Source organism: Castanea sativa, chromosome 1 (assembly GCF_040712315.1).
Source record: "Castanea sativa cultivar Marrone di Chiusa Pesio chromosome 1, ASM4071231v1".
NCBI classification, from domain to species: Eukaryota; Viridiplantae; Streptophyta; class Magnoliopsida; order Fagales; family Fagaceae; genus Castanea; species Castanea sativa.
The window spans coordinates 15,382,289-15,398,086 of NC_134013.1; the positions used below are offsets into that span (position 1 = coordinate 15,382,289).

At 33.4% G+C, this 15,798-nt stretch overlaps 1 protein-coding gene across 1 annotated transcript; it reads left to right on the plus strand.

Annotated features, from left to right (window-relative positions):
- Positions 1–1,469: 1,469 nt before the first annotated feature.
- Positions 1,470–15,102, plus strand: LOC142618498 (MLO protein homolog 1). Its single transcript, XM_075791476.1, is given in 15 exon segments — positions 1,470–1,595; positions 1,745–1,802; positions 2,027–2,256; positions 2,378–2,494; positions 8,755–8,815; positions 8,942–9,027; positions 11,620–11,694; positions 11,823–11,911; positions 12,007–12,056; positions 12,940–12,980; positions 13,100–13,273; positions 13,792–13,827; positions 13,954–14,082; positions 14,750–14,930; positions 14,933–15,102. Coding segments are annotated over 15 exon segments (1,623 nt in total).
- The last annotated feature ends 696 nt before the right edge of the window (positions 15,103–15,798 follow it).

A 15,798-nucleotide genomic window follows, 5' to 3' on the forward strand; every position in this document is an offset into this window, starting at 1 on the left:
TGCTTTGATGCCTTCAAAGTTCAAAGCTACCCACCTCGTTAAAATTAGTAGAAACATCCATGCATGATCCTCCAAAAGTGAGGCTTTAGATTTCACGTTTCAATGATTTAAATTAAAAAGAAAAAGCACCCATTGGTCATTTCTTGGTATCAACTATTAATTTGAAAATCCCATTTGACCTCTACTTTATCATCTAGTTCTAGTTTCCTCAAGTTTCCAACCCTTTTTGTTTTGGGAATTCCAATTCTTCCCTCAATCTATAGATTTGGTTCTTCCGCTCCACAGAGCTATTGGCCAAATTTCCTATCTCTATAGTATGATGACCCTTGTCGATTTAATCTAAAAAGTAAAAACAATTTTTTTTTTCTCATTTTAATATAGAAGAATCTGTTGGGAATTTCACCAAATCAATGAGTAATAATGAAATAACAAAATGAACATATAAAGTAAATAGAAATTAGTGATTAACTTGGAGGCATAGTTGAATGTTATCCTTAGACAATATTTGTCTCCATACGCAAGTTGTTAAAGGTTTTTTACAAACTTGTCCTCAAGATACAACCAAGTTTATTAGGTTCTGCAAATAACAATTTTGGAAAATATCCATAGGATTTCTTGTGTTTCTTCCAAAAGGTACATATGGAGAGTTAAAATATTTCATAAAACCATTCACAAGGTTTAAAATCTTTTCAAACATTCAGAACAGTTATCAGAAAATTCTACAGAAATTCAGTTTTCACAAGTCTCGATTGATCAAGAGGAATCGAGCATCGATTGAAAGCTATTTTCGATTGATCAAAATCTCTTTTCGATCGATCGAACAGAAATTGAGTAGCGATCAAACGAAACAGAGACTCTAGGATAATTTTCTTCAACACTTCGATCGGTTAAGCAAAAGGTCCAATCGATCAAACAATCTGAATTTCGAATTTTCATTTAAAAAATTTCAGAACTTAAATTTTCACTTTATTCATTTAATAAATGAATACTCTCTAACCTTATATCATTATTACAACATATCCATGTATATACCTATATATACAACATAATCTTTAATCCCATAAAATCTCGTAAATCTCACATCTAATACACTACAATATTATTGGTAATGTATTGGACACCAATTAATTTTTAATACTAATTTCTACGTAACTATCATTCTGACATACCTATGACCATTTTGACTAGTGCCATTTTCAATTTTGGCCCTAACAGGCAATAGCCGGCTAGATTTTGTAATTTTATCTAAGGTTTGCTGAGGCAACAACATTATTTAGATTATCAAACGTTTCGGTCTCTGCAGGAAAAGAACATGAAGTAGATGACAAGTTTAGGTGTGACAATGATCTCAAACGCGCTACCATTTGCTTATTAGATATCCTCCCTCTTGTTGCCTAGGAAATGCAGACTTGTTCTACAGCTAGTTTTGCTTTAAGAGTATTCAATTGAACTCTGTTTTGCTTGAAGCCATGGCTGCCGGTGCTACAGGAGAAAGGTCTTTCCAAGAGACACCTACATGGGCCGTCACGGTTGTATGTGCCGTGTTTGTGATTATATCTTTATTAATCGAACATGGAATTCATTCTCTTGGAAAGGTAGTGTTTTGATTGAACTCTTTGTTGCTTGATATATAAGTACCAATAAGTTTGGAGGTACGACATTTTTCATGATTATTGATATAGTTTTGTGAAAGTGATGTCCATTTAGTGATACATTCCCTTACTTAGCTTTTCTGCCATGACAGTGGTTTCGGAAACGCCGGAACAAGGCCTTGATTGAAGCTTTGGAGAAAATTAAAGCTGGTTAGAATTTTATTTTAAACTTGGAGTCTTAAATAATCAATAGTGGTTTAGATTAGCCAAAACCTTATAGCTCAACTGGCAATTGAAAAATAAACTGTATTAAACGAACACTTATACTATACTCGAAACTTTTGAAATTGATACATTTCTGCCAATCAACATCTATGCACCACCTCCATAGTAATTGTTTGTTTATTGATTACTCTTTCTTATATGGTTTGCAGAGTTAATGCTCTTAGGTTTCATATCCCTACTGCTTACTGTGGGTACAACCTATATCACAAGGATATGCATCCCTTCAAAACTTGGTAACACTATGCTTCCATGTAGAACTGATGCTACTAAGAAGGATCAGGGAGGTGCTGGCAGGAGAAAATTACTTTCAAATGATGAAAATGTAATGTGGCGCAGAGTCTTGGCAGGGTCTAGTGGAGATGATTTTTGCACAAAAAATGTAAGATTCTGAAGCAAGAACTTAACCTTGACTACCTATGGTTTATGTCATGATATATGAGTGAAGACAGCTTTGAAGAAAGAATGAATTATAATTAGCCCAATGTCTTTGTGTGGAATAGGGTAAAGTGCCACTGATTTCACAAATTGCGGTGCACCAATTGCATATATTCATATTCGTCCTTGCAGTTTTTCATATCCTCTACAACGTCATTACCATGGCATTGGGGCAAGCTAAAGTAAGTTTCTTTTTCTTTTTGTTGAGAATTTTTTTTGTTTAGTTAGAGAGAGACTCTAGTCTATTATTTTTCCGGCACTACAAGTAGGATCAATTGGTGATTTAGAGGCATATAAGCAGACAAGGAACCTTGTAGATTAATTATCAAGAATTTTATAATTCAATTGGTTGACATCTCCTCATGTGTTCATGATATCTATAGTTCAAATATTGTCTCCTCCTTCCTATTTTATATATATATATATATATCCTCGTCCTCCTCCTTGTAACTATGAAAAAAAAAAAAAAAAACAAACAAATACAAAACATCTCTTGCTAGAGTAGGGGGTCATGGCCTCCTTGGCCACTATTTTTTTAGTATGTATTGTTATTTTTTTAATATGGTATATAACTATTTATAGTTAAATTAAGTTATTAGACTTCCAGATCCATCAAGTCAAGAATAAATATGCTACAAAGAGACCACAAAATGTCAACTAATCCCCATCTATGGCTATGGCCTCCGTCTTAAGAAAAATTCTTACGTGCTCCCGGAATTTAATGAGTGGACCCCACCATTTCTCCGTGCTCCCTCCTCTCACATTCATAGTGAATCCCATCATGAATTTAATGAATGGACCCCACCATGAATGTGAGAGAAGGGAGCACCACTCTCTGTACTCCGGGAGTACCTAAGAATTACACCCGTTTTAAAAATAACTCTTTAGGGCACATTTGGTACACTGTAATGATTATTACATGGGAATAAGAATAAGTATTACAAGGAATATATTAAGTTGGAATGTAATAAGTATTACTATTCATTAGTTTGGTGACCATTTAGGAATAGAATCCTGAATATGCATCCACAATTTAGTAGAGTATAAAAAGAATGTGTAATTAAATTATTTTTAAGTCAAATTTCCTAAAATATACGTATTTAGGGTGTTCAAAATAGAGCTAATAATTAATAAGAATGAAAATTTATTTTCTTTCTTTTTGAAGATGTGGCAACTAATGGTTTTTTAGGAAATTTTTTTAAAAAGTTATTATACAAGATCAAGGAATAAATATTCAGTACTTTTAATAAGGAATAGTTATTTCTCATTTTGAAGAATAGCTATCTATAAGTAATAACTATTCATTATAATAAAAACATAACCAAACAACCAAATAGTTATGCCATAGAAATATCTATTACATCACAGTGTCTATTACAGTCTACTAAACGTGCCCTTAATTAATAAATAACAAAATCAAGTAGTGCTAATGTATTGAAGACATCAATCCCTTTAAGTATTGTCAACTCATCCATGCACCAAAACTTCAATTTTTTCTTGATACATTTTTTTTTCAAACCACCTCATTTAAAAAGGTTGATAAGTATTGTAAGATATAATTGTCAAACCAATTCAACTTTGTCGTATTGATCTATATTGTTGGCAAAATATTGATAAGTATTGTAAGATTTTTTTTTTTGTTGAGAAGAAGAATGAAACCACTTTATTAATCTATGAAAAATTATGATGTTACATCAACATAAACTAAGTAGGAAATGTCTGGTGGAACAGACTCCATCCATACAGATAAAGGGGAAGAATTTCTTGCTCTCCGAGCTAAAGCACGAGCTACTCCATTGCTCTGCCGCCTAACATGAGAGAAAGAACAAGTTTGAAACAAATCCATTAACGACTTACAGTCTTTTACAATGTGTCCAATACTAGACCAAACTGGACAATCACCCACTAATGCTTTGACAACAAGCTCCGAATCTCCTTCAAATATGGCTTGTCTCTAGCCCAGCTCCTCCATAAAAATCATTGCTCTCCTTGCAACCAACATCTCAAGCATTTCCACTGTTGATGGCATTTCTATTTTTTCTGCTGATAAGCCCATACCATGACCCAAGTCGTTTCTTACCACAACTCCGATCCCAGCTTTTTCCTCCTCCACGAAATATGCTCCATTGTAGTTCGCCTTGTAAACTCCCTGTGTAGGTGGTGTCCAACACTGAGGTCGCATTTTTTTCCGCTCAGGTTTGGCTTCACATTTCCCTTGAAATTCCGCTAGTAATGCTACTGCTGCATCATGGAGCTTTTCAGGTGACAGACTTGGCTCATTAAAATGACACTTGTTACGTCTGCCCCATATGAACCATGCTAAAGCCGTGAACAACTCAACATTCTCCTCTTGTTGCCTTACGAAGAACACCAAGTCTGCAAAGGATCTTAGCGCATGTTGTTGGCTTTGTAATTTATTAAAGCTAGGGTCCCAGCACCATTTCACGTTGTCACAGTCCCAGATGACATGGATGACCGTTTCATTTGCTCTTCCATAGTTACTGCACAGGGGTGAGTCCACTACTTTCCGGTGATGTAAATTCACCAAAGTTGGGAGGGATTCCATGCATGCTCTCCAATAGAAGTGCTTCATTTTATTCGGAATCCACAAACTTCATATACCCTTCCAGAAGTTCTTCAATTCTGTATTATTGGACCCAATGCAACCCCTCTGTTCTCCAACTCTCCTAGTAGCTGGTAGCCAGTTTTTATTGAGTAATTTCCATCCTAACTTCGCGGCCATACCAGACAGTCCCCCTGCATCGTTCTGCATAAAGTAATGGCCTTGATTTTGTGAGCCATAAACGGAGCAATCTTCTGGTCAATCATTTGCTCATTCCATTCATTTGTTGTTTGATCAATAAGTGAACAAAAATTTAAATCATCTTTAAAGTCCTGTGTGTATGGTACTGCCTTTGTTGGAAAACACCCAGGAATCCAATTGTCATGGAACACCTGAATCTTTGATCCATCACCTACTCTCCACAACATCCCTTTTTCAATAACATGCCTTGCTTTAAGGATGTTCTGCCAAGCGAATGATCCCTTCTTGCTTTTTGCTTTAAACACCAAACCTGTGGTGAAATATTTAGTGCTAAATACTTTATACAGGAGGGAAGTTTGCTCTGTTTGTAGCTTCCACACCTATTTAGCAAGCATAGCCTCATTGAATCTCACCAAATCTTTGAACCCCATTCCTCCCTCTGATTTCGGTTTGCGTAAATCTTCCCAACTCTTCCAATGGATTTTTCTTTGACTACCACGTTCACCCCACCAAAATTTTCTGATTTGCATTTCAATTTCCATACACAAACCCACCAACAATTTGAAACAACTCATTGCGAATGTAGGGATAGCTTGTACCACCTTTAAGCAAAATCTCTCTCCCCGCTTGAGATAGGATTTTTTTATTCCAACCTTGGAGCTTAGCCCACACCCTTTCTTTAATAAAATTGAGGCTCTCATTTTTATTTTTTCCCACAACAGCCGGCAACCCAAGGTATTTTTCATACTCCTTGATTTCTGGGACCCCTAGGAAATTTAGAATTTCTCCCTTCTTATCTTCCGTCACTGCTTTGCTAAAAAAGAGAGTTGTCTTTCCTCGGTTTATTTGTTGACCGGATGCCCCTCATATAATGATAAAATATGTTGGATAGCCTGCAAATCCTCCATCCTTGCCCGGCAAAATATATAACTATCATCTGCAAAAAATAGGTGAGTAATCTTCGGTCCATTTTTATATAATGAAAAACCCCGAATCAGATCATTCCTTGCAGCTTGTTGAAGCATTCTATTCAATCCTTCCGAGCACAATAAGATAAGATATGGTGACAATGGGTCCCCCTAGCGGATTCCCCTAGTAGGAGAGATTTCACCTTTGGGTTCCCCATTTACTAAGATTAAGTAGGACACAGTGCTGATGCACTCATAAATGAGGGTCAACCAAGTATCACAAAAGCCCATTTTTTTTCATAATTTCAATCAAGAACCGCCACTCTACCATGTCATACGCCTTACTCATATCTAACTTTAGGGTCATGAAATCCACTTTCTTTGATTTTTTATTCTTCATGTGGTGTAATAGTTCAAAGGCCACCAAAATATTAACTGAAATTGCTTTGTTAGACTGAAAAGCAGTTTGTGACTCAGAAATAATATTTGGCAAAACTTTTTTGAGCCTATTAGCAACAACCTTTGATGCAAGTTTATATATGACATTACAAAGAGTTATAGGGTGGAAATCTGAAACATCAGTAGGACTTTTAACCTTGGGGATTAAAGTGATAAAAGTGCGATTAATTGAGGGAGGGATAAAACCTGAGTTTAGGCAGCTTAGGATTGCACTTGAAACATCTTCCCCAATAAATGGCTAGAATTTTTGGTAGAAAAATGGAGGTAAACCATCGGGTCCCAATGCCTTTAACAGTTCCATTTGTCTTAGTGCTTTATCAACCTTGGCCTTAACAAACTCCGCAACTATCATGGCATTTTGATCCTCGGTAATCATAGTAGGTACTGCCCTTGGAATTTATATAAAGGTAACAAATAAGTTCATACACTCTTAACCTGTTACTTTTCTAATAGAATATTCTATTTTTCAAAAAATATTCCTACTTAAGTTATATGCAAGATGACACTCTCTCCCTTAATTTTTTTTTTTTATAAATGACATTCTCCCCCTTATGGCATGTTTGGGAGTTTAGAGAGGGAGGAAAGTAGAGGGGAGTAGAGGGGAGGGAAGTAATGGGGAGAAGAGTAGAGGAGAATGATTACCCTCCACCTTGTTTGGATGTTTTTATAATTAGTAAGGGGGAAGGGAGTAATTAGCCATTCCCCTTGTTTTTAACATTGTAATTTTATAAATATAATAAGGGTAAATTAGGTAATTTATTTTATCAATAATTTTATGTGCTCTACTTTCCCTCCAAATCTCTCCAATTTGGGGGAATTAAAAATGAGGGGGTTGGAGGTAGTTGAAACCCCTTCAAACCCCTCCAAACCCCTCCCCCTCCTTCCTTAAAAAACTCTCAAACAAGGTAATTGAATTACTCCCCTTCCCTCTACTCTACTCCCCCTCATTTTTTAAACATCCAAACAAGCCATTAAAGTTTGTGTAAATTTAAAAAAAAAATGCTATAATGTTAAACTAACTCTCTAACTTTCTTCAGATTCCATTTCAGTCTTCTAATTTTATTTTCATTCATTTCAATCCTCTAAGTTTTAGATTTATTCAATCAAGGTCTTTTCGATAATCTTTGTTAAGATTTTTTGAAAAAAAAAATCTAAAAAATATTTTTCAATCATTAATTGAATTTTTTAATTTAACAAATTTGAAGAAAAATTTAAAAAATTGAAAAATTAACCACAACATATAACAAAAGTTGATGAAAAAACTTTAATTGAATAAACTTAAAAGTTAGAGGACTAAAATAACAAAAACAAAGTTAGAGAACTGAAATGAAATCTGAAAAAACTTAGAAGGTTAGTTTTGCATTTTAGCCAAAAAAGAATTATGTCAGGAAAGTAATATTGTGACTGTGTGAGAGGGTATGAACTTATTAGTTATATTTATAAAAACTTCATAACTGCAACTATCATTTTATTAAAGAACAAAGTTTGACTACAAAATTAGTTGTAGCCTTAGGATACAAACTTACTTAATATCTTTTTATTGAACGTGAATTTTGATAAATCCATCATTGATTACATTTTCTTATTATATCCTCCATGCTTGCAAAATTTCAAGAAAATTAAATATCAATAGCTATGTCATCAATAAATTTTTTAAATTGCGAGTTTTTATAATTTAAAATTATGCACAAAATATAAGTTTATAGATCATATAATAAATAATATTCGATTAACACAAAATTTAACATGTGTATTAAGAGTGTAAAAAACATACAATTCAACAGTTAGATTTTCAAAATATATTGTAATATTTATTTTATTGAGTGAGTTTGTAGCTTTAAGTTACAACCAATTTTGTAACTAAATTTTGTCCCTCATTAAATGTATGGAGGAAGGTGTCATATTATGAAACCTCATTGGAGGCGGTGTAATTTAACCCAAAAAGAAAGAGGGAAAAAAATGCACAAGGTATAAGATGAAAATTATAAGTGATTATTTCAAAAGATTTATAAGTCAAAGCTTTATATTTTGTTTTCTTTAATTTTTTTTTAAATTAAAAAAATTGTATAATTTTTTGACAGAGGAATCTGAGTTAAGTCCAAATATATTAAAGTTAATTACCTTTTTTTTTTAGAATCATTAAAGTTAATTACCTAATAATCAAGTTCCAGGCCATTAAACCTTATTAAACTATGTACTATTATTCTCCCAAAAAAAAAAAACAAACATTTGCCTCTTCTTTAAAAAAAATAAATTAAAATCATAGAAAGGTAGTACTAATGTTTACGATTTACTTGTGAATGTTGATTAGATGAAGAAATGGAAAGCTTGGGAATCGGAAACTGAATCCTTGGAATATCAATTCAAAAACGGTAATTCCCTCTTGAGACTTTATTTTTTTATTTTGGGGTTGTTCTTCTTTCTCGAAAATTATAGGCTCTAGCCCAGATGATGAAACTGGGCCTCAGTATAATAGGCCTTGGGTTTTATTTCTCCAGATCCAGCACGATTTAGGTTCACTCATCAAACATCCTTTGTGAGGCGTCACTCTGGCTTGTGAAGAACACCTGGGATCAAATGGATTGCAAGTTCTAAATAAATTCCTATTCTCCGCCGTCAAAAGCAACCACATTTTGTGTGACCACCCATTTAACCCTAGTTATAATCGTGCTACTTGATGAAAACACTTATAAGTTTAAATAATGTGTTTGAGCTTAGTGAGAGAGTGTAATTAAGTGTGCATGTTTAACAGTTAGTTTGTTTTTGAAAAATAAATAAATAAGTTATTTGCAATTAAGATACACATAGATAATAATTATATTATTTTCTTGTAATAAGTTTTAAAAAAAATTGAATTCTTTTTTTTTTAATTTGTAAATAGTATATAGGAATATTCATATTTTTAGAGTTTGAGCGTGAAATTATTATAATTGACCCCTTAAATTTTTGGATTGTTCCAAATATCCAATAGAGATTAATCACCGCCCTTTTCTTGGGCCCGTGGCCCTGGCCTCCACTGTCCAAATACAACACAACAAAAATCTCCAAATCGCCAATATCACAACATTTGCGGCCACTGCCTAGCATTTTATTGGGTAGTTAATAGGTATCATTGAGAAAACCAATTGGAGAACTATCTTAGTGTATGTACTATGTAACAGGATAGCTGCCCTCCTTGTTCTGTTAGAGCATCCACAATAGTGGTACTAAATAGTTATATTGCTATTTTAAACACCACCAATACTTAAAAAGCATGCTGCAGTAGTGGTGCCATAGCTAAAAAAATTTAGCTTCTTGCTACAGTGCATAGTCATAAATGGTTGTGCAATGTAGCAAGAAGCTAAAATATATATATATATATATATATATATATATATTTTTTTTTTTATTAAACTTCTCTCATTAAAAAAATATTTTCTCTCTCTCTCTCTCTCTCTCTCTCTCTCTCTCTCTCTCTCTCTCTCTCTCTCTCTCTCTCTCTCTCTCTCTCTCTCTCTCTCTCTCTCTCTCTCTCTCTCTCTCTCCTCTAGCGCGTCCCTCATCACCTCTCTGCTTCGCCAGCTAGCTTGCCGACCACGATGGTGCTCATAAAATCCATATAAAAACCCACCAAATCAGACACCCAGCCACCAGAAACAAAACCGAATCAAACCACTGCCACCAAAGTAATGCTGATCCACCAAACCCATGGATCCTTATACCCATCCCAACAACCCACCACCGCCACCAACGACAGAACGCCCACCACCACCACCGCTGCCTGCAATAAGCAACCCACCAGCAACAAACCAACCCACAAAAGCCACATAACCCACGAAGAAGAGAGGAGAGGGGAAAAAAAAAACAGAGAAGCTGAAAGAGAGAAAAGGAGGTGTGGAGAAAAAGAAGAAAAAAAGAAAGAAGAGAGAAACGAGGAAAGTGGAGAAAAATAAGGAAGATAAAAGGAGGTAAAAGAAAATAAAAATAAAAATATTTAAATGAAGTAGCTAAAAAAAATAGATCCATTGATGTTGGGTGTGTTGTGAAATGGTAAGTTAAAATAGATAAAGTGACCTTTTGTGATGTTAAAAAGCTAAAAATTTGCCTCCACTGCTGTGGATGCTCTTATTAGGGAGAAAGCTAGTCTTTTTTTGTAGTTTGTTTCTCTATCCAATAAAGTCTTTTTTTCAACCCAAAAAAAAAAATTTCTTAGGGTATTTAACCAATTTGTTTGAACTTTGGGTGTCCACAGACTCAATAGTAATTAATTTTTTTTTAGTAATGCGACGTCCATAACATTTTCATAATAAATTCAAAGTAAAAAACTGTTATTGGTAAATAAAAAAATAATATAAGTGGTAACAATTTTCTTTTCTTTTTAAATGGAAAGAACCAATAGCAAGTTACTATGTAGTATTAGAACCAGTGAAATTGTTGTGAATATAGAATTATTCTAATTTTTTTAGTTTGAGAATTAATAATGCACATATCTTGAGACAATTTATATGCCTTTTTTAATTGATCTATACATTATGGGAAAGTCCATTACAATATTTGACTTTTTTGACAAGATAAAATGTAAATGCCTTAGAAGCCAATATTGATGATGTAGCATTTCAATTCCATAATATCAATTTCCCATTTTTTGAAAATCATCAAACAAAGTTTTGAAAAACTTCGTTAGTGTGATCCAAGTTGAATAAAAATGTATAAGATTTTCATGTTGGTTAACATAATAAAATCAACATATTCTTTCAAATTACCCAAAATCTAGAGATCCAAGTCCTTTTATTTTTATTTTATTCTTCTTCTTTTAAAAAATGTTAGAATACCATGTTGTAACTTTTAATATTTTGGTTCATGTTATATCCTTCATAGACTTAAATATTTACGTAATAAAGTGCAATTTTTTGTCTACTATGATTCATTTCATCTGAAATTTTGTTGACTCATGCTTCCCCCCCCCCCCCCCCGCGCACGCGCGGCCCCAAGTTCAAATCCTATTTCCATCATTGGTTTGAATTATCTATTAAAATACACTCGTATGGGTATTAAATCATCACATCATATGTGTTAGAAGAGATTCCTTCGGATCAATTTAAAAGAAAACTTTGTCCAATTGTTTCTTGCTTGTTCTTTTTTTATTTCTTTTCTTTCTATGTCTGCATAATTTATTGTTTTTCAATGTTTACTACAGGTAGCATTTTGCAGGCAATTCTTTGGCTCGCTGTCAAAGGTGGATTATTTGACCATGCGTCGTGGTTTTATCAATGTAAGTAGAATGGACTCTTTAATATGCCTAACGTGATATCATTTGATACTAAATATTTTTTCCTTGATCAATTTTCCTACCCACTTATTTATGTGGCAAATTAAACCATTTTCTAACAAATTGTGCAGGCACATTTTACCCCAGACAGCAAATTTAATTTCCACAAGTATATTTAAAGATCATTGGAAGATGATTTTAAAGTTGTCGTGGGTATCAGGTCCCCTTTCCTCAATCCTTACAATGCAATGTACATTTGTTTTTGTTTCCTTAAAACTGATCTCATGGCAATGATTCTTTATTTTATGTTTGCAGTATTCCATTATGGATTTTTGCAGTCATTTTTTTGCTTCTCAATGTTTACAGTACATCTCTCTCTCTCTCTCTGAGGGGCGAAGGCACGTCTAGCATGGCCCCCCAAACCTATTGAGGTCCCTTATAATAGTATATAAAAATAAGCAGCACTTTTTAAAAATAAGCTGGGCTTTAACAATTGTACCAATTCCCCCCCCCCCCCCCCCCCTCCCCCCAAAAAAAAAAAAATTTCATGGAACACAGTCCACCCTTTGAAATCTAGCAATGATACAACACTCCACTGTTAGTTTTTATGAACATTATACATCCCACCCAAATAAAACAAACGCTTTTAACAAAACTTAATAAATGTCTGGTTGCCAAGTGTCCATCATTTGTTCAATTTTGAAGTGTACTATGCAAGGTGCACTACTCGATTCTATGAGGTTTTACCCGCCCACAGATTTTATTTTATTTTTCTTATTATCTCTCGTTTTTTTTTTTTCTCTTGCTGATATTATCTTTTACTTTTGGATTTAGGTGCTTGATAAGGTGCTGACATTGATTTTTTTTTTTAATTTCATCTCTTTCTAGAAGAAAATTTAGGCTGCAATAGAGATTTATTTATTTGAAGATTTGAATAGGAAATCCTATAGAATTGAAAATGAATAAATTTTATTCTATGAAGGATCAACATTGAACATAACTTTTATATGAGATGCTTTTTTTGGGTTCATGTTTATAGCAAATTATTCATTTTTGTGCACTGATTTGAGTTTAGAAATATTATTTAATTTCATCAATCATTTTGTATATAACATATGTATGAGTTATGACTAACATATGAATAAGTAATTCGGCCTCAAATAAAAATTCCTCCCTATGCACCTGCTCACTCACACATTACTTGGTAAGCATAGTACTGAATATTTGATATACACTTCATTGGTGCAGAATGGTACTCGCTCACCTGGTTGGCATTTGCACCACTAATTGTAAGACTTGAACAGCTAGCTAGCCTTGCTTTTGGCTACGATTTGTTTGAATATCCTAACATACAATTATTGACATGATTTAAGTGTCCAACTATTCCATATGATATTTTCTTGTGCAGATAATTCTATTAGTGGGCACAAAGCTTGAACTTATTATCATGGAGATGGCTCAAGAAATTCAAGATCGAACTGCATTCGTAAAAGGTGCTCCAGTGATAGAGCCAAGCAACAAGTATTTTTGGTTTAATAGACGCCAATGGATTCTCTATTTGATACATTTTACCTCGTTCCAGGTGAACATTGAAGTCCGATATGCTTCATAATGCTATACATAATTTTGTTTTTGTTTTTTTTGAATAATCAAAATGGTATCCATAAAGATAATTAGAAACAACAAATTTGATAGTCAAATAGGAGAAATAAAGTATAAAAGTCAAAATAAGACAACAAGATGCTGACGGGCTTGTAGCTTGATTGGCACCTATCCCTATCTCCCAGTCTCGTGTTGCAAATTTTTTTTTTTTTTTTTGAGAAACAGTGTTGCAAAATTGGCTTGCCTCCTCTCCTCCCAAAAAAAGAAAGATACTCATACTAATACTAATAATAACATGATATAGTTTTAGAGCAACCTATCATGTCAAATTGATAATATAACATGGTAGTATAGATGAATTAATGTGTAAGTCTAATTGGAGAAATGTTTGTAATTTCTTTGTGGATGAATGATACTTATCGAACTTTTAGATAAAATTTATTGTGGCTTGTGTTGAACTCTAAGTTCTAACTCTGGTGTAATTTGCCTTCTATACAGAATGCTTTCCAAATGACATTTTTTTTGTGGACATGTGTAAGTTATCTTGAAGTCTATATTCTTTTTAACATGATTGATTTTGTTGAGTTTTTAAGAACTATTGATGAAATCAAATTCTAATGGATACTTGATTGCAATGTTGTTGTAACATGAGATATGCAGTATGAGTTCAAGATCACATCATGCTTCCACGAAAACTTGCCGTTATTATTGATAATAGTTTGCCTTGGTGTAGCCCTTCAATTCCTATGTAGCTACAACACCTTTCCTCTCTACGCCTTAGTGACACAAGTGAGTAGCAATGCCACCCAATGAGATGATAACTTTTCGAAATATAGTGCTATATCTTAAATTTATCAATTAAATACAACCGTGTGATTGTATTAGTCAATAATTAGTCAGGTGAAAAATATGAGAAATTATATTTTACTACCTTAAACTATACCTCTGGTTACACTTTACATCTTAAACTTTTCAAATGTATGTTTTGCACATAAACTATGACTCTTGTTAAGTATGTTGTTAACTTGAATGAAAAAATATGGCATCACATGAAAAGACCTATTTGCCCCTCTTCTTAATGCTTTAAAAACAAAAGATAAATTACACTTCACCATTTTAAACTATACTTCTTAAAATACTTTTTCATCCTAAACTTTAAATTTTTAACCAAGTTAATAACAAACTTAACATTGTGGCGCAAACTATAACAAATGCCATGGTTCAAGATGCAAAACATGCATTCAAAAAGTTTACAATTTAAAGTGTGAGATGAGATATAGTTGAGGGTGATAAACTGTAATTTTTCCAAAAAATAGCTCTATTTGCACTGCATTCATTAATGAAATTATATAGTTGTATTTAATTAAAATATGTGTGAGTATATGTTCTTTTTCAAATTTAATGTTGACATAAATCTTATGTTAGCTCGAGGTTTGACTCCTATTCATATTTCTAGATGGGTTCTCACATGAAGCAAGCTATCTTTGAGGAGCAAACAGCAAAAGCACTTATGAAATGGCATAAGGCTGTAAAGGATAAGAAAAAATTGAAGAAAGGTGGAGTAGCTAGTTCTTCAGGATTTATGAGTGGGGAAAACACACCAAGCCGAGGGACATCACCCATTCACTTGCTTCACAAGCACCAGACCAAAAATCAGATTTAGAAGCTGATCTTTATTCCCCAAAATCTTACCAATCTGATACTGACCTTTCAGAGTTTGAGGGTTCCACTCCTGATAGGCATGCATCAAGAAGAAGGTCCACCAACAAGAACTCACATAATATTGATTTTACCTTTGTTAAGGCTTGAAAAAAACACTCAAATTTTGATAAATTGTTGTTTCCTAGACCTACTGTTAAATCAGCAAGTTAGTACAATTCAACAACGCTGACCATTTCACTCATACTTAAATTGTTGTAATTGTTGACAGAAGATAAATAAAGAGAAAAGAGACAATAGAATAATTGTGTATTTTCTGTACATTATTAGTACAAGAGAAGAGGCATGAATATATAGGCCTCATGGTTGACTAATTATAGAGTCAAATATCCTCTCTTTTTTTGAAAGCATAGAGGCAAATATCCTTGATTAGACTTAAATCAAGAACACAATAATGTTCCTTGATTTTAGCTTAATTAGTGGTGGAAACATGTATGGAAACTATATATTATGTAATCATAGTAATCATGATAGCATTATTCAAGATATTCTCATTTTTATTCACAGCATGTGTGGATATTTTGTTAAAGAAATATACTCCTCCGTTGAACTTTTGAAAAGGATTAAAGGAGTGTGTATGTGTAAGGACTTCCTCATGTGTCCAAAAATTAGTCATTCCCATATACGGCCCAAACAAAACAAGAAGAAACGTCGTAGAAACCCATATTTACATGCCGACAATACTAATGACTATGTTAGTCCACATAAAAAGAAGTAAATACTAAATACAATAGCCCTTATTTTAATGGCACAAGTCATTCAAATCACAAAATTCCAAATGTAAGC